General features: G+C 34.4%; 1 protein-coding gene across 10 annotated transcripts in view; it reads right to left on the reverse strand.

Moving 5' to 3' along the window:
- The window catches only part of NBEA (neurobeachin), a 686,692-nt gene that overhangs the window by 284,073 nt on the left and 382,150 nt on the right, over positions 1-20,469 (reverse strand). For all 10 annotated transcript variants that reach the window (XM_073894686.1, XM_073894682.1, XM_073894681.1 and 7 more), the window contains one exon: positions 16,810-16,976. In XM_073894686.1, the coding sequence (XP_073750787.1) occupies positions 16,810-16,976 (167 nt within the window). The remainder of the gene's footprint in view (positions 1-16,809; positions 16,977-20,469) is intronic.

Consider the following 20,469-nt stretch of genomic DNA (forward strand, 5'->3'; position numbering starts at 1 on the left):
TCTTACCACTGTCCACAAACAAATTTTTAGGCGTCATATCACTTTGAAAGGCTGTTAAAATAAAAGGAAGCATTTTTAGGGCTTAGTTGCCAAAACCTAAATTAAAGTAGCTGATCATGTATGTAGTAATACATATCAACCTTCTCTTCATGGAAGATTGTTTCTCAACTTGATGCTAATGGTCAAAGATTTAATTAGTAAAGATATCTGATTTACCTTATTTTTCTGGGGTCTTGTATCGTATTAGTAATTGACCTTCTTTTTTGACAGGATTCAGAGCTTTTCATTTTCTTACTTTTCTGCCTGGGTTGCTACTGAAAATTTTTTGAGAGTTTTTTTTTTAATAGATCTGTTATACACATTTTTATAATAACCTGTATAAAAATATAAATGCTATGCTTTCCCCCCACAGATCTGACATTATACAGTACACTTTTGTGTTTAGAATTTATCATTATCATGCAAATTGGATTAATAGTAGCCAAAGTACAAAATCCTATTGGAAAAGAGGATTAGGGGTTTTATCACACCAAAATAAACTGACAAAAAGTTTTTTACATATGGAAATTGGGAGACAAATGTAACTTGCTTTAAGATCATTTCATCTTTAAAATCATTTCATCCTATAGATCTATTATCTAAGCAATGAGAGTATTAATAGCATTTGCTTTTTTAAAGAATGTTGAAGCAAAGTTGATTTTCTTCCAGTTTGTGGACATTACCTCTGGGATGTGGTAGAGAAGTGTTAGTTTCTTTCAGTTTCTTCCATTATCTTAGTGCTGCTTGTTAGTTTTTTTTTCCTTGAATGCCTCGATGGCCCCAATTTTTTTTCCCTGAATGCCTCAATAGTTGCTTACAAAACAGGTGGGGTAAAAAAAACTACTGAAGTAAAAAATTTACATTTGAGAAATTATATAATTGCAAATATTTTTAAAAAGTGAATATAGAAAAAATAACGATGTAATACAATGAAAACACAACAGAAAGCTATATTAAAACGTCCTTACAGAAATAAAAGATTATTTTTATAATCTTAAATATGCCAACAAATTTAAACTGCCTTAAAAATGTCATAATATACATGTTATTTTTATCTATTTTCTTTTCCTCTTAATGATATGACTCCTAGATACTGCAAATATTATCTAAAAATAGAATACAAATTACAATATATAATTATTTTCTAGTATTGCTTGTTAGAAAAGGGGAGTGGTAAATGCTTCTGTAACAGTACTATGCGGGCCATATTTATTCCATCAGATAGTTAATTCCTAAAGCTGAAACAGTCATTACATTTTGATGTTCATCTGTTTTACTGAACTACCCACAGGGAGATTTATGGGAATGCCATCATGTCAGGGTCACAAGATTAAGTGAACAGTGATGACAGTAAACAAGCCATTTCTCTATATTCCAAAGGGTTTAACTCAGTTACTTAAAATGCCATAAACATAAATAGTCTTCTCTCTACAATGTATCCATGACAGATGACTTCAAAATACAGCACTCTAGGGCAATGGCACTTTCCAACTAAACAGGCAACCCTTATTACTGACAAAAGACAGTAAACTACTTGGGAACACAAGCAGCAAAAGACACTTCACAATCTAATGCATAAAACTTTAGTGTGTATATAATATAGAGCAATGTCACTGTTATTTACTCATTTCATTTACAAAAACAAAAATATATATGATATGCAGTTATAAGAACAGGATCTTTCTAGACAAAAATACTGTTTGAATTCAACTTATTAAACATTTTTATATGTCTCTTTATGATTTTCAAGAAGTCAATGGGTTGAACATACTATTTTAGGGAATACAGTGATATTTAACTAAAAATGTCTAATCTAAAATACAAGCTTATAAAAACAATCACATTAAAGGAGTCCAGAGATTTTTCTCGACAGTCTAGTAAGGTACTATCTTCAATGATTCCAGCAAAAATACCATCTGCCAACACAGCAGATGTTACTGCTTAAGAAATATTTCCTACAGTTTCACAAATGAATATTTTAATTAGCAGCCCAATAAATGACTGAGGGATTGTGATCATCTCCTCTAACTCCAGGCACTTGTTGCAAATGGCCAAAAATTTTAAACTTTATGCCATCTGTAAATGAAGGAGAAGTTTCATTTATGTGAAGATCCAAAACTTTATTTTTTGTTTTAAACCTAATGATTTTCATGCTAAGAAAGTAGTCTAATTTTTGTGAGATTTTTTATTTTATAATCTACTTATTGATTTTCTTCATTTGTATGTTTTATACAACTCTAACTATGTGTATTAAACATTTTACAAAGTGCCTTATTTCTGAGACTTATTAAAATAATTATTCTAATTTTTAAAAAAGTCTATATATTTTAGGAAAAAAAAGCAACAGAAATAATTGCCTTGCAATCAATTGGGTCATAAAGGTTTCAGTGTGATCATTGTCATAGCCAAAGTATAGACATTGTTGGTCCTGACCTGTATAATCACTATTGATCTATAACACCTCATCCTTTCAAATCATTGCTCTTGCCTATGTAATCTGCATTAGATTTCTATCAGGGAAAATGATCTGATAGGCTTTTTAAAGTTCTGCCATCCTGTAGTATATTTTCTACTCCTGTTCATTTGGATCTTTATTTTAAGGAAAGGTGAACTTTGAGACCCCTTTGAGGCTCTTGCTGAATCTGGCAATACCACCTATTCCTTTCCCCACCTGGAGTCCTATACCAGCGTCCTAGGCCAGTCCTTTTATTTACTGAAGACTTAAAAGATGCTGACAATCTTCCTTTCCAACCCAAGTACTGAAATTATCTTGGGTAATTCAACATAAGTGCCACATGCAAGATTCCATCTTTTTCAGTTTCTTGACCTCCTCATTACCATGATCTTCAACTTGACCCCACTTAACCACTTTCAGGACCATTCTGGATTTGTCAATCTTGCACTGCTGTTGTTCTGAAATCTTAAATTAAAACATCCTAAAACTGCCCATTCTTTCAGCTTAGCAACTCTTGTTTTCTTGACTCCATTATCATCTGCCTATCAATTCCCTTCTTTCTTTACTTTCCTTCCTGAACTACCTTAGACTAAGTACACAATCTCTCACTTCAACCATTTTCTTACTTGTATCTTACTATCTTTGCTCCCTTCCCTTGATGAACCTACCCAGCAAAACACAACCCTGGAAGAATCTACTATTTTCAGTGCTTTGAAGAAGAAAGCATATATCCCAAATGTATTGCTGGCAGCACCTGTTGATGGACAATCTGTGTATGTGTGCTGTATGGGGAGAGGGAGGGCTGAAAGAAAGAAGTAAATCAAGGATGTCTCCTAGATGCCCTTTCCTGGGTGAATAGGAGAGATGAAATTTGTACTGGAAAATATGTTTTGGCCATGCCTGAGAAAGTTAGCACATGTATAACTAGTGACCTAATATCATATGGAGCTCTAGTTTCAATCTTGTGGTGGACCTTTACACTAGAATGTGCCACAGGCAAGGCACACTCAATAATCATCTTCCCATCTATACCAGTTCCATGAACGTTTTTCAGTTCTAAGAATGGCCCCACCATTCACCCAGTGAATTATGAGAATAACGTGGGCAACGTCCTTGGTTCATTCCTCTCTACTCAATCATCAAGTCATGATGACTCTTAGATTTATGTTTTCTATTAGAGCAGTTAGAATTAGTAACCTCATTTAGAACACAGTGAGTTGAATGTCAAAGGTTCAAATTCCCAAAGAAAAACAAAATATGTTCCATGATTACAGAACCCTTGCATCAAACAGATGTCCCAGCATAGTTGCAGAAAGGTTTGGGCTAGGGAATCTAAATGGATGAGAAAAATAAGCAAAATCTCCACTTCACTCTACGACAATCCCTCCATAACAAGCAGGGTTTTGAATCTAGGAGACCTGAGACTACTCCTATCTTCTCAGGAGCCATAGGAGATATTCCTTTTAAAAAGTAGCTCAACTATCCTTTCAGAGATGATGGATCATAGAGGCCTGAGGGGTAGAGAGCCTGAAGTATCCAAATTTGAGTTTATTCCAAGACTAAGAAGATGATATATGAAGAGGGTCCTGAAAGGGGGGGGGACATCTACTCCCAATGAAATAGCAGGAACATACGTGGCTGTACCCTAGGTGCCACAGCTCCTTGCATTAACATAGAACCTAATGTCTCATTTTGTCCATAAACAGACTCCCCTTCAAGCATAAATTAAGCATATCTCCAGAGCCCAGAGTGATATGAAGATCCCAGGGCTTTATATTAATAAGATTACTAGAATCTCTGCATAATCCAGGAGTGTATATGGTAGGGTCCTATTAATAACTGAGATTGAATTTTCCAACAGCCCCGTGGAAGGAACTCAGAGCAAATTAGTTTGGAATTAAATAAATACCGGAGTGCAGTGGTTGTAGTTCATATCCATTATAGATGGCAATAGAGAACGTTTAAAGATAAAGGAAACAGAAGTGAAGCCAGGAAGTGAAAGTTAATGGGATTGTTTCAGAATATTCCAAAGCCAGAATTTATTTCCAATTTTCACTCCACAGCACTACCTGCTCATTCTTTATATTAGTTTATTATTTTGACTTTAAATTCATGATACAGTGAGTATGAGAACTCTTGTTTTGAAGGTGTAGAATATCAGGTTGAAATCCAATAAGTACGTCATTTTCCCATTTGAACTGTTATGTTCATTTACATAGCTCTTAGGAAGCTACAGGATAAGCATTCTATGAAACTTCATAGCCATTAAACAAATGCGGGCTGTGATATCAATATATTTGATTTCTAAACAGGTTTCTTTTTCCATCTTGTAACTCATATTGTCATGGAGATCACAATTAGGAGATTATTTGTCTAACCCAGTAACTATCAATACACCGAGCAGCACAGCTTATAACCACTACTCGAGTGTAGAGCACATTCCTAATTTAAATCTTGACACTTTAAACTACTTAAAAATTGTTGGAAAAAAGTTCTTTTTTCTCCCTCTGAACATTTCATAATCTTTATCAGAGAATAGTACATTTACTACATTTACTTAAGCATTTTAAAAACTATATAATTTAAAAAATACATATAGTGAAAATTAATTCATTTATAGCTATTATAGAAAAATCTAACTTATGTTCTATGATTATATGACCAATATACTTGTGTTGGCAGGAAACCTGAGTTGTAATTTATTTAACTTTAAAGCAGTAAATTAAAACTATTTGATTGTAATTCTCAATATTAAAAATGGAATATAGTTTGATAAACATTAGTATTCACAATTCATGAGTGATCTATAAAGACTTCTTTGAGGCTTTGATTTTTTTAAAGTTTTTGAACATTTATTAATTTATATACAGTAAAATTCACTCTTTTTTGGTGTACAGTTCTATAAATCCTGACAAAAGCAGAGTCATGAAACCACTACCGCAATCAAGGTACAGAATAGTTCAGGGCGCCTGGGTGGCTCAGTTGGTTAAGCGACTGCCTTTGGCTCAGGTCATGATCCTGGAGTCCCGGGATCGAGTCCCACATCGGGCTCCATGCTCAGCAGGGAGTCTGCTTCTCCCTCTGACCCTCTTCACTCTCGAGCTCTCTATCTCTCATTCTCTCTCTCTCTCAAATAAATAAATAAAATCTTAAAAAAAAAAGATACAGAATAGTTCAATCCTCCCCAAAAGCTCCCTCATGTTGTCCCTTTCTCATCAAACTTCCTTTCTACTCTTAACACTTAGAAGCCACCAATATGTTTTATTTGCCTAAGGTTTTGCTTTTTCCAAATGTCACATAAATGGAATTATACAGTTTGTGTTCTTTTGAGTCTGGCTTCTTTTATTTTGCAGAATACACTTGAGATTCATTTAGGTTGTTGCATGTTATCAATAGTCGATTCCTTTATATTGCTGAGTACTATTATGTGGATGTACTGTTTATCCATTCACTGGTTAAAGAAACTTTGGGCTACTTTCAATTTTGGGGCATTTATTAATAGAGTTGCTATGAGCATTCATTACAAGTTTTCTGCATGAATGTAAAGTTTTCATTTCTCCTTGAGTAAATACTTGGGAATAGGATTGCTGTGTCATACAGTAAGTGCATGTTTGATTGTCTAAGAAAACTGCCAAACTGCTTTCCAAAGAGGATGCACAATTTTGTATTTCCACCAGCAATGTACATGAGTTCAGCTACTTCACCTTTTTGTCAGCTCTTGCATTGTAAGGTTTTTGTTTTAATTTTAGTCATTCTAATAGATAAGTATTAGCAACTGATTGTTGTTTTAATTTGAACTTCCTTAATAGCTAAGGATAGTGAGTATCTTTTCATGTGGGTATTAGTCATCTGTACATTGTCTGTGCTGAAGGGCCCAAATATTTTGCTTGCTTTTTTACTGTAATGTTTGTTTTCTTACTGTTAAGTTTGGAAAGTTCTTTATACATACATATTACATATACACACACACATTACGTACATACATACATACACATACATACACACACTTGTAAGTCCCTTGTATACTATTATACTTGGATAAATATATATTCTTATACTTGTATACATTTATATTTATAAGAGCTTTGCAAGATTATGTGATTTGCAAATTCTTTTTCCCAGTCTATAGTTTTCCCAGTATGAGAGAATGTGGCATTCTCAACAGTCTCTTTCACACACACAAAGTTTTTAATTTGATAAAGCCTGCCATGGATTGAATGTTTTTGTGTCCTCCCCCGCCCCCCCCCCCCAGTTTTATGTTGAAACCTAATCCCCAATATGGTAGTATCTGGAAGTGAGGTCTCTGGAAAGTGATTAGGTAATGAGGGTGGGGCCCTCATGAATAGGATTAGTGCCCTTATAAAAGGAATCCTAGGGAGATCCCTCAACTCTTTCATCTTGTGAGGACACAGCATGAAGGCACCCATCTATATGAACCAGGATGTGGGCTCACCTGACACTGAATCTGCCAGTGCTTTTATCCTTGGACTTGTCAGCCTCCAGAACTGTTAGATACAAATTTTTGTTGTTTATAAGCCACCACATGGTGTTTTTGTTATAGTAGCTCAAGCAGACTAAGATAAAGTCCATTGTAGGATTTTTTTTTCTTTTATCAATCAGGCTTTTAGTGCTATATCTAATAACTTTGTCCAACACAAACAAGGTTGCAAAGATTTCTTCCTATGTTTTTTTCTAGGAATTTTAGAATTTACATTGTACATATAAGTCTATCATCCATTTTAAGTTAAATTTTGCATAAGATGTGAGTCATAGTTCAGGGGTCCAATTTTTGTATGTGAGTGTTCGATTGTTCTGGCATTATTTGTTGGAAAGACTATCATTTCTCCACCAACTTGCCTTTACATCTTTGTGGGAAAAAACATAACAAAACAAAACAATTTCTTCATTCCCAATTTCCAAGTTCCCCTATGTTTCTTCCTTCTTGTGCCTGAAGAACATCCCTTCAGCATTTCTTTGAGAACATGTCTAGTACAGAGGAATTCTCTTAGATTTCCATCATTTGACAATGTTTTTATTTTGCTTGTGTTTCTGGATGTGGTATTTTTGTTGAATATAGAATTTTCGTTTGGCAATTGCAGGACTCCATGATTTCTGATGAAAATGCTGTAATTATTTGAATTGCTTTTCTTTTATATGTAATGTATTGTATTTTCTTCTGGATTCTGTTTAGATTTTTTTTCTTTATCTTTGGTTTTTAGGAAATTGATTATGATGTGTCTGGGTATAGTTTTTATTGAGCTTATCCTGAGCTTCTTGAATCTCTAACTTGACATCTTCCACCAAATTTGTTAAGTTTTCAGCCATTTGTTCTTTAGATAACTGTTCTGTATGAATCTCTTTCTCCTCCTTCTGTGAGACTTCAATGTTATGAATTTTAGACCTTTTAATATTGTCCCACAGTTGCCTGGAACTCTTTCCATTGTTTTCCCCACTCTGTTTCTCTCTGTTCTTCATTTGTATAATTTTGATGATCTATCTTCAATCTCATGCACTCTCTCCTCTGTCATCTTTATTCTACTATTAAGCTCATTAAATGATTATTTTTTAATTCTGATAAAATTTTTCATTTTCATTTGGTTCTTTTATATACTTTCTATTTCTCTTCTAAGATCTTCTATCATTCCGTTCATTTAAGAAGTGTTTACTTTGACTTCATGGAAGGTGGTTGTATAACAGCTGCTTTAAATATTTGTCTCATACTTTTAATATCTGGGTTATCTTGGGATTGGTATTTATTAATTCTCTTTCCTTGAGAAATGGTAAGATTTCCCAGGTTCTTTGCATATTAGGTAATTTTGGATTATACCCTGGATATCTTAAATATTATTTTGTAGGACACTGGATGCTGTTAACTCCTGTTAAGAAAATACGTTTGTTTATTTTTGTTTGAGCAGTCAATCTACCCTGTGAGTTTCAGACTGCAAGTTCTGTCTTGCCTCCTCCGGGCAGCAGTTCTACTGTCCATTTAGATCAGATCTTGGATTTGTAAAACTTTAAAAATACCTTCTAAAGCCCCAGAATCTTGAGTCTCATTCCATTTAATAAGTGCTTTTTATTTTGTTATTCCAATCAATAATTTTTCCAATGAATGTAATAATTAATTTCATCACTGGAATGACCATGGGCTTTAGGGTTACTTAGACCTGGATTCGGATCCTGTCCTCATTATTGAGTTACACAACACTGGGCCAGCGACTCAACTCTTCTGAGACTCACATCTCTTACATGCAGGGGGGAAAAAATAATACCTACCTTACCAAGTTATTAGAATTAAAATAAGATATTAGATGTGAAGTATCAACAGAGGTGCTGCCAATACAAAGCTGTACTCAATAAATATAAGCTTCTGCCATACAAAATCTCAATAGTAATGCTTATATGAAAATGCAGACTAAAAATTGGGACCGTGTGTGTGAGTGTGTGTGTGTGTGTGCATTTTTACTCAAGAGCTTATTAAAATCTCTTAAGTTTAATTTAGGTTGTTATGGCTTATGCAGTTTTTTTTCCAGTTTTACTGAGATATAACTGATATCCAGCATTATATAAGTTTAAGGTATAGAGCACAATAATTTGACTTATGTGTATTGTAAAATGATTACCATAGTAAGTTTAGTCAACATCCACCATCTCATAGAGATATGAAAAAAGAGAAAAAAAATGTTTTTTTCTTTGTGATAAGAACGCTCAGTATCTAGTGTCTTAACTTTCATATATACCATATAGCAGTGTAAGCTATAGTCATCATGTTGTACATTATATCCCTGGTACTTATTTACCTTATAACTGAAAGTTTGCACGTTTTGATCACCTTCCTCCAATTCCCCCTCCACCAACCCCCTGCAGCTGGTAACCACAAGTCTGATCTCTTTTTCTCTGACTTTGTTTTCTTCTTTCTTTCTTTTTGGTTCCACATGTAAGTGAGATCATATAATATTTGTCTTTCTCTGTCTGACTTATTTCACTTAGCATAATGTGAGGTCCATCCATGTTTTTGCAAATGGCAGGATTTCCTTGTTCTTTTTCTTTATGGCTGAATAACATTCCATTCCATTTTATATATATATATATATGTATGTGTGTGTGTATATATACATACCTGACCTGAGTCGAAGGCAGTCGCTTAACTGACTGAGCCACCCAGGCGCCCCGATATCTTTTCAATATAGTGTTTTTGTTTCCTTCAAATACATCCCAGAATAGGAATTGCTGAATCATATGGTATTTCTATTTTTAATTTTTTGAGGAGCCTCCACACTATTTTCCATTAGTTGTACCATTTCCATTAGTTGTACCATTTCCATTGGCTGTACCAATTTACATTCTTACCAACAGTTGCTCAAGGTTTCCCTTTTTCTTTTTTTGAAAGATTTTATTTATTTGAGAGAGGGAGAATGAGAGAGAGAGAGCACATGAGATGGGGTAGGGTCAGAGGGAGAAGCACCTTCTCACTGCCAGACTCAACAGTTTAGTCCTTCATTGGCAGGGGAATAGGTTCTGCCTTGGGTCTCTTACCATGGGAGAAGCAGACTCCCTGCTGAGCAGGGAGCCTGATGCAGGACTCGATCCTGGAACTCCAGGATCATGACCTGAGCTGAAGGCAGACGCTTAACCAACTGAACCACCCAGGCACCCAAGGGTTCCCTTTTCTCCACATTCTTGCCAGCATTTGTTCTCTCTTGTCTTCCTGATGATAGCCATTCTAACAGGTGTGAGGTGATAGCTCATTGTGGTTTTCATTTGCATTTCCCTAATGATTGGTAATGTTGAGCATCTTTTCAAGTTGGCCATTCCTATATCTTCTTAGGAAAAATTTCAATCAAGTCTTTTGCCCAGTTTTTAATTTAGCTATGTAGTTTAAAAATTTGAAAATATGACCCAAAAATATAAAATAAAGAAAAACTGTTTGTACATACTAAGTATTATTTAAAAATGTTAATTCTTGAATATGCATTTTAAAAGAGCTGTCAGAATCTAGTTCCTCCTCAGGACAAAATAAAGAGCAGTAATATTAATTCAAAAGCTAAAATATGTTAGAGCCAGCATGAAGATAAAAGTAAAAGGAATTTTATGTTAAAATTCAGTATTTTCTTGGGTAAAACAGCACGTATAACATTATAGGAATGAAATCCCTTCAGATTTCATTCAAACATATATTTAATAACAGGATTAAATACCATTTAATTCCTCCACTTAGGAAGCTACAAGTCTATTGGAAGAGACGTGTGTCCACACAACTATAAAACATTAAGTGGTGTATCACAGATAACTGCAATACAGATAATAACAAAATAGGAGGAGGTAGGGTTAAGAAAAGTAGGGAAGCCAGGGAATGCCACAGGGTGACACTTGAACTCGGCTATAAATGGAGTGACCACACCTCCCTATTACTCCCAGGATGTCTTTTTAAAGCAGCCAGACTGATTTTTTAAAACATAAATCAGATCGTGTTACTCTTCTGCTTAAAACCTTTCACTGCTTTTTATGCCACTTAGGATAAAGTCACAAATCCTTAACATGATCTACAAGACTTTAAATCATTCGGCTCACATGTTACTCTCCAGCCTTATCTCAAGCCACTATCCCCATCGCTCACTAAGCTCTAGACATACTAGTCTCTTTTCCATTCATTTTATTATTTCTAAGCTCTGAGTCTTTGTAATATTTCTCTCTTGGATGTTCTACACCCCATCCTCTGTGATGATTCCCTGCTCATTCTTTAGCTCAAACAGAACTTCTTCAAAGAAATCTTCCCTGACTCCCTAATCTAACATGAAGATTTTCTGTTATACCCTCTCCTTCAGAGTACCCTGTAGTTTTCTTCCCTAGTAATTGCCAGAGTTTGTATTTACATCTCTTATTTCTATAATCACTTGTTTTGTTTAATATTAGTCACTTCTATTTGACTATTATGAACTAAGTGAGGGCAGGGAGTAAGTCTACTTTACCATGATGCTAACAAGAGTTATCTGTTCATTAAATTAATAAAATCAGTAAATTATAGCTATATATTACAAGTTAGAGGGTTCTGGGAACCCTCTTTTCATGGTCTGATGGCTGATGGGAAATTACTTTGAAAAGGCTCTTTGGAAGGAGAAGAACAAAGTGGGAGGACTGACGATACTTGACTCAAAACTACCATAAAGCCACATTAACCAAGACAGTATGGTATTGCTGAAAGAATAGACAAATAGGTCAATGGAACAGAGAACCCAGAAATAGACTACAGACTTTACATCCTTCAAAATAATTAGCTAAAACTGGATCACAGACCTAAATCTAAAATGCAAAACCATAAAACTCCTAGAAGAGAAAACCTAAATGACTTTGGGCACAGTGGTGCCTTTTTAGATACAACACCAGAGATATTATCCATGAAATAAACAACAAAAGCCGGACTTCATTAAAGTGAATAACTTCTGCACTACAAAAGACACTATCAAGAGAATGAAAAGACAAGCCACAGATGGGGAGAAAATAATTGGCAAAAGACACATCTGATAAAGGAAAGTTATGCAAAATACAGGAAGAACTCTTAAAACTCAATAATATAAAAGCAAATAACCTGGTTAAAAAAATAGGTCCAAGACTTAACAGGCACCTCACCAAAGAAGATGTACATATGGAAAATAAGCACATGAAATGGTGTTCCACATCATATGTCATCAGGAATATGCAAATCAAAACAATGAGATACCACTACTTTACCTATTAGAATGGCTAAAATCTGGAACACTGACAATACCCAATGCTGGCAAGGAGGTGGAACAACAGAATTTCTCATACATTGGTAGTGAGAATGCAAAATGGTATAGCCACTTTGAAGACACTCTGGTGGTTTCTACAGAACTAAACATACTCTTACCATACCATTCATCAATCATGCTTTTTAGTATTTACCCAAAGGAGCTAAAAACCAGTGTCCACAAAAATACCTGCCCATGGATGTTTATAGCAGCTTTATTCATAACTGCCAAAACTTGGAAGCAACCAAGATACTCACTAAGATTTTATAATGATGGATACATGTCACCATCTATTTGTCCCAACCCACAGAATGTACAACACCAAGAGTGAGCCCTCAGGTGGACTACAGACCTTGGGTGATTATATTATGCTGTGTCAATGTAGGTTCAGTCTTGGTTAAAAAATGTACCATTTGGGTGATTGACCTTGATTATGGGAGAGGGTATACATGTGTGGGGATATAAGTGAAATCTCTTTTGTAAATCTAATACTGCTCTAAAAAAACAAGGCTCTTTTTAAAGGCTCTTTTCAAAGAGCTAACAAATATGAGAAGTCTACTCTGTGTTAGACACTGTTAAGCATTTTGCATATAATACTTCATTTTACCATTTAAATAACCTAATGAAATAGGAATTGTTCATCTCACTTTCCAGATGAACCTGAGCTTTGGTTTTATGCAAGGATGAGTACTTTTTGTCATTTAATAAAATGATTTCATTTAAAATATAAAATTGTCCCAGACAATAGACTAATTTATTTTTCCATTCCATCATCAGTATCTCTGTAAAAAAGGGTATACATCAAGTATTAATTTATTAATTTATTCAGTGGATATTTATTTAGCAACATGTATCAGGCATTATTCTAGGTGCAAGGTATGCTACTATAGACAAAAGAGAGAAAAAATCCCTTCCATTATGGAGCTTGTGTTCTGGCGGGAGACAAAATAATACAACTGATACACAAGTAAAGTATATAATATGTAAGATGGTAATAAATGTTGGAAAAGGAAAAATAAAGCAGAGAAATGCAATATAAAATACTTGGGGGGAAAGAAGTAGCTACAGATGGCTTTAATTTAATTTAATTCAAAATCTTTAATTTTGAATTAAAACTGGAAGAAAGTGGGAGAGGTACCTGCGTAGATTGTTTGGGAGAAAGCATTCCAAGTAGAATAAGCATGTCCTAAAAGCCTAAAAAACAGCAAAAAGCCACAGTGACTGGAATAAAATGAGCCAGGGGAGAGTAGCAGGAGAGGAGGTCAAAGAGTTAACAAAGATTATAACCTTCTCATCCCATGGCTCACTCCACTGCAGCCATACTGGTCTCCGCCTGCTCTTGGATAGGCCAAGCCCCTCCTTCTTTTGCAGGCTGTTTCCTCTGCTTGATGTGCTCAGACAGTTCTTTGCCCAAGTGGTCCTTTATCAGAATGGACTTAGAGAAGTCTATCAAAAATAGTGCACTCTGTCCTTGCTGGTCATTATAAGGATTTTAACTTTCAGTGACACAGGAAACTTCTGGAGCAACACGGTCCAGTGGAACTTTGTGCAATAATGGAAATGTTCTGCGCTGTCTAATAGGCTAGCCACTACCCACGTGTGGATACTGAGTACCTGAACGGTGATACTACATTTTAAATTAAATTTAATTTTATTAAATTTCAATAGCTACATGTAACTAGTGGTTACCATCTTGCACAGCACGGCTCTGGGGGTTTCTGAGCAGAGGAGCAAAAGGATCCACATTTTAATAAACGTCACCCAGGTTGTTGTGTTGAGAATGGCCTTTAAGAGGATCAAGGCAGAAGCAGGAAGACTATAGAAAATGCTGCCGGGACAAGTCAAGTGAGAAATGATGGCAATATTTTGGATCAAGGGGATAGCGAAGGTAATGTGCTGGATATATTTTGTGGCAGAGTCAGTAAGATGTGCTGCAGGGCTCAATGTGTGATGTATTAGGAGCAGTTAGGATAAAAGCAACATTTATGGCCTGGGCAACTTTAAGAATGGAGTTGCCCAAGGCTGAGATAGATATGGTTTGGGAGAAAGTCTTAGGAGCTGTTGTGTCATCTGAAGTATGATATCTAAGCAGAAGACGCCAAGTAGGTAGATGGATACAGGTCTGGAGGTAAGCGAAAGATCTGGACTAGGGATAATAAACTGGGGAGTTATCAACATAGTCGTATTTTTAAGCCATGAGATTAGTAAAAATTACCTAGAGAGTGAGTAAGACAAAAAAGAGAAGCAATCTAATGACTGAGCTTATTAATTAGTCAAATACTAAGTAAGATTATAAAGAACAAAACCTATTCTTAAAGATTTAGAGTTCAGTTACCTATTTAGGAAAGGATGGTGACAGAAAGATTGTGTGTTTTTAGTTAGTCAGCACTGGGAATTAATGTGCAGAAAAGAAGAGAAGCTACCTTTATGTCTAAGGGGTGCTGCTGCCAGTCTTTCTGCCAATCTCTAATGAAACCCAGTAAAGGATCAGCTGAGCAGAGGATACACTTGACACGACTGCTGTTATGGAGGTGACTTAGCTGTATTATAAGTACGTGATGAAGTAATTAAGACCTCAAACTCACGTACATCTTTATACACTGAAGGCAATTTTCTGAGTCTTATCAGCTGAAATATTAGCAATATTATGTTACAGTCCTGTCTATAACTGAGTAGATAAATCCAATTCAGAGGACACAAAAAGAGAGACAAGGTCTACAGCTGGGCAAAATGCTCATTACTGCTACCATTGTATGATGTTAAACTTTACATGTCAAGTTGACTAGGCTATGGTGCTCAGTTGTTCGGTCAAACAGTAGTCTAGATGTTGCCGCAGAGGTATGTCCTAGATGTGATTAACATCAACAATCACTGGACTTTAAATAAAAGATAAAATGTGGGTGGACCTCATCCAATTAGTTGAAGGACTTAAAAAAACAAAACAAAATAAACCTTGAGGTTAATCGGAGAAGGAATCCTGTGTCAGGACTATAGCAAAAATCATGCCTTAGTTTCCAGCCTGCCACCCTATCCTACAGATTTCAGACTTACCAGCCCTCATAATCATGTGAGCCAATTCCTTAAAATAAATCTACATCTATATCTATATTTATCTATGTCTCACATATATCCCATTGCTTCTGTTTTTCTGTTTTTTTTTCTGGAGAACCCTGACTGAAACACTGTCTCTCCTTGTACAAGCTGTGTGTACAAACTATGTAAGTTTTTATTTAACCTCTGAAAGCTTCAGTTTCCTCAATATAATATGGAAAACATTTGAGTACCAACCTAAACAGAGATGTTCTGAAGGTTAAATGAAATAATTCACGTAAAGTTCTTAGTGTGATGCCTGGCAAACAATAAATCGTCAGTAAAAGCTAGATGTCACAGTATTACTATTATTATAAGAAACAAATATTGAGTGTTGATTATTTTTAAAGTCATTAAGTTATAATTTTACCTTAAATACAAAAATTATAAAGATTTACCAAGTCTATCTCACACCTGAAAAACCAGGAGAGATGATCAAACAGTATTGTGGTCATATTCTAGATGTTCTTCTCTAACTAATAGAATTATTTTTTTTTTAAAGATTTTATTTATTTATTTGACAGAGAGAGAGACAGCGAGAGCAGGAACACAAGCAGGGGGAGTGGGAGAGGGAGAGTAGGCCTCCTGCCGAGGAGGGAGCCCGATGTGGGACTCGATCCCAGGACCCTGGGATCATGACCTGAGCTGGAGGCAGACGATTAATGACTGAGCCACCCAGGCACCCTAATAGAATTACTTCTATCAGAATTCTTCTTAGTAGTGTCCTGCTCACAATTAACCAACCCCTAAACTCTGCCAGAGACTTAAAAACATTTAATAGGATCAAATAAAATGGAGATCTAAAAATGAACCTTAGCAATCGAAACATATTGACCTGCCTCACTATTATTTTTCTCGAAAACTTCATTGTGTAGAGGAAAAAAACAAAACAATTTTATGTCCACAAAACTTTAGCAAGGAGAACATCTGTAATTCATAAACAACTGATTTTGGTTTTACTTCTACAATGATATCATAAATGCCCTAATCTGCAATGAAAATCTTTCATAAGAAAGACTGAATAGAAAAATACGGAAGAAGAGTTTTAAAAAGAATGTGTTACCTCTCCATAGTAAATGCTTATATTATTACCTGTGTATAAGAAAAATTAAGAATGATATAAATTTAATAAGTAGATAGACTCTTGAAAGATGAAAAAAAGAGCCACTTCTTTAACACACATCATATAAGAGATAGTAGTCTAAAATACTTGCTTAATTTTTTTTGTATTACATATTATTATTAAATTAGAAATGACTTCCATTGGAGCTTCTGTTAAAAGTTTAGATTTTCTTCTAAAGGATTCTAAAGAGGAATTACTAAAGGTATCAGGGAAAAATTCAAGTAATTTTTATGCTTTAAATCATATTTTCTACATAATTTTAAAGTTTATAATCTTTAACTTCTAACTATTATAAATAACCGGTGACTTATTGTTACTTGTAAATTTGTGAAACTCACCTATGAGAAACTGCTCCCCAAGCGCCATGCTTATTTGTGAGAATGTTAAGGATCTTCTGTTTCAGTTGGTTTGCTGTAACATGATCTCGATGTTTAGCAGCACTTATGAGATGATCACACATCTTTTCTTCCTCTCTTCTATCAGCAGCGTACTGGGCACACTGCGACTACAAAAAATGTACAACAATGCATATTGTTTAACAAGGTATAACTTTTGCTGTGTCGAAGTAAGGAATGATATCTGATTTTAAGTTAAAGGGTAGTAACAATTCAATTTTAAAAACTCGGATAATACAATCTTGTGAAAATTTAATTAAAAAATTTTTTAAAAGTAAAAAAAAAGAAAATAGTTATTACACTCACTTTTCAAACTTGCAAAAATGTGTTCTATGTGCTTATACATAAAGTATATGGAAAATAATTTGGATGATGTTATATAAAGTAATTAATGATGTTTAAGGCTCCTAAAATTCTGAGAGTCTGATTTTAATGTATTCCAAAAGTAATCATTTTAGAATAATGGTTTACTAAAAGTGTAAATCTAATTATTTTAAACAATATGGTATATGCCACACTTAAAATGAGAATTACATTCCTGATAATTATAAGAAATCCAAAACTTGCCATTTAATTTATAGTTTCCCATTTCATGAATGGCAATGTGGTGTACAAGGAAAAGCAATGATTTAGGAATTTAGTCTTGTTTTTTATTCCACACTTTATGAAAATTCTTTTATTTCCCCATCATACTCAGTTTCATATTTGTAAAATGAGAAGCTAAAGTTTTCTCTATAATCTCTCCCAACTTTAGAATTTAATGTGTTCAAAGGTTCCCATGATAACAACTACCTTATTCTTATCTTCCCTAATAATCAGTTGTTCTGTCCGCTGTCCGCATTCATGCTCACCGGTATCAGCAACATAGCTAATCGGTATCAGTCTCACTGTGTATCAAAAAGGTTCAATATGAACATGAAGATGAACATCTCTTTAATTATAAGTTTGATTTTTTTGTATAGTAATTTTTATATAGGGTGGACTGACCGTAAATTCTAACATTACCAAGTATGTAATATGAGTCATATAACTAGAAGAAAAAAAGTCTCACATCTAAAAATACATATAATTGGTTCACATCCATCTTTACTATGTAAAAATTTGTTTCATGGAAGGTATTTGAACATATCCCTGAAGTCCATCTATTGATACAGACTACTACCACAAGTCATCTCTTTCAGAGAAATAACCCTACAGTAATCTAAGAAGGATTAATTCATTTTCCAATTTATCTTTTTGTACAGGGAATCACCAATTAGTACAATGATCTGCCTCCATAATGAGGTTAATATTTCATTAGCTCATTGGAGAGCAAAATTAAATTTTCATTTTTCTTCCTTAACAATTACAATGGTTAGCTAAAAAAAGTTAACTGTGAAGTACCCATCTCAAATTCAATATACTTTATCTCTTAATTACAGGCTTATATGGAAGACAGAGAAATTCCCCCAAAAAGTCCTAGTAAAATGTCATGGCTTTTATAAAATCTTTTATAATTTAAAAGTGGTAAGTGTTTGGTAAACCACACAGGTGCGCGCAGGCGCATGGGCACACACACACACACACAGTCAATGCATTTACCAATATAGCTCTAATCTAAAAAGAACACATTTAAACATTTCAGTTAAAAAAACAATATATATCCATTAAATAACAATAATACTCTCAAAATTTGATTTATATTAGTATTTTTATTTTATATTTACATAATCTAAAAAGCACTGAGTCTTCATGTCCACTTCATAGCCTCTTATCACTCTCTTAGCCATGCATCCTCAGTAGGAATGATCTCATCCCCAGGGGGTAAAAAGTGGTGTTGGGGGTGTGAAAAAACCACATTCCTTTAATGTATAAAGCACAGACGTATACATAATACCCAAACAGATACGCAGCATATTGTAGAAATAAAATTTTACTGGGAGAGGGAGATTAGAATGAAAATTGTCTAAAAAGATTCCTTGGGGGGGGCACTAATGAAAATCAAGGCTGAGAAACACTGCCCTTAGCTTAATTTCATCTTGGCTAAGTATGTGTTAAAACTCGTAACTAATATCTAGCTGCTTGAAAACCTATTTTAAATATTTTCACATGACAAATATTGATCTTATTATATCCCTACAAAATATCTTGATTTTCTTAGTAGAAATATGAATGATCCAAAACTCATCCTGCAGGGGATTCAGCTAATATTCTAAATCTTATTTACTAACAGAAGTCAATAGTTAATTGAATACTCTTATTTTGTTTAGACTCCTGACATATCTCATATCTAAACATATGCTTCAAAGAACAGATAAGTCAAAATTTTCTTGACATCCAGATTATAGCAGGATACCTTGATAAATATCCAAAAGTATTTACTGTTGGAGGGATATGAAACTTCACATTGATAAACTCTCAATTGTCAATGTACTTTTATCAAAGTTTAAAATATTTGGTATTTTTTTCAAAATAAGGTTGTTACAATCTCATGTGACAGGTGTGTGCTGCCTCATCTGACAAATGAAGCAGAGGTTAAAAGTATGAGAGTGACAACAGTCATTTCTCTGTCTCATGCTTTTCAGCTAGCAAGGTCAGAGATTACTAGACCAAGGGCATCAACTTGCATGACTAAGAGAGCTGGCTTTCTGAGATAAAAACCTCATCAAAACTGAAATCTTGGGCTCTGATTTCCAGCCACACCACACTTGTTCGCATGTTGCATCAGGAAAATAAACTGATGGTTATTTGTTATTTTCAAGGCCACTGACAGTTCAACCTAAGCCAAATACCAGGTTACCTGAATATTTCTGAAACCAAGTTTTTTTGCAGATTGAATGAATTAAGTAATCACATTCAAAACACTGAAATCAAGATATTGAACCAAGGCAATTCAAAAAATGTCAAATAATTATTAACATGCTAGAAATATAAAAATAATATTTTTATAAAACCTATTAGTATGGAATATACAATAATTAAAAAAATAATTTTATTTATTTATTTGACAGAGAGAGACACAGTGAGAGAGGGAACACAAGCAGGGGTAGTGGGAGAAGGAGAAGCAGGTTTCCTGGGAGCAGGGAGCCCGATGTGGGGCTCGATCCCAGGACCCTGGGATCATGACCTAAGGCAAAGACAGACGCTTAACAACTGAGCCACCCAAGCGCCCGTACACTATTTCCATATACTTTAGTTTTTGCATATAAAATAGAAACGATACTTAATTTTTTCTTTAGTCAAGGTACTTATGAGGATTTTTAAATTATTATATTCTCAATATATGTATATATCTGCATGCATACCATATAATAGCAATGCTTCAATTGTCAATAAAATATTGATTATAACAATAAAACATGAACTGAAGTGATCTTTGGCCACTCTAAAGATGGATACATTAATAAATAATAAATTACTGAATATTTGGTAAAACTGAGTTTCTTCATATAACCACTTGTTACGCCCATCTCTAGTGATGTATAAACTAATTTAAAAATTACTAAAGTAATTGCATCATAAAATTTTATTTGCCTTTAAGAGTACATTAGAACAACTTTAGTCTACCAAAGGGTTAGGTGCATGGTAAAAAGAATCTCTGTCTGCTGTAAATGAGGTAAAAAT

The sequence above is a fragment of the Callorhinus ursinus genome, unplaced genomic scaffold (assembly GCF_003265705.2).
Source record: "Callorhinus ursinus isolate GAN/ISIS: 27379988/994484 unplaced genomic scaffold, GSC_fseal_2.0 scaffold7, whole genome shotgun sequence".
Taxonomy (NCBI): Eukaryota; Metazoa; Chordata; class Mammalia; order Carnivora; family Otariidae; genus Callorhinus; species Callorhinus ursinus.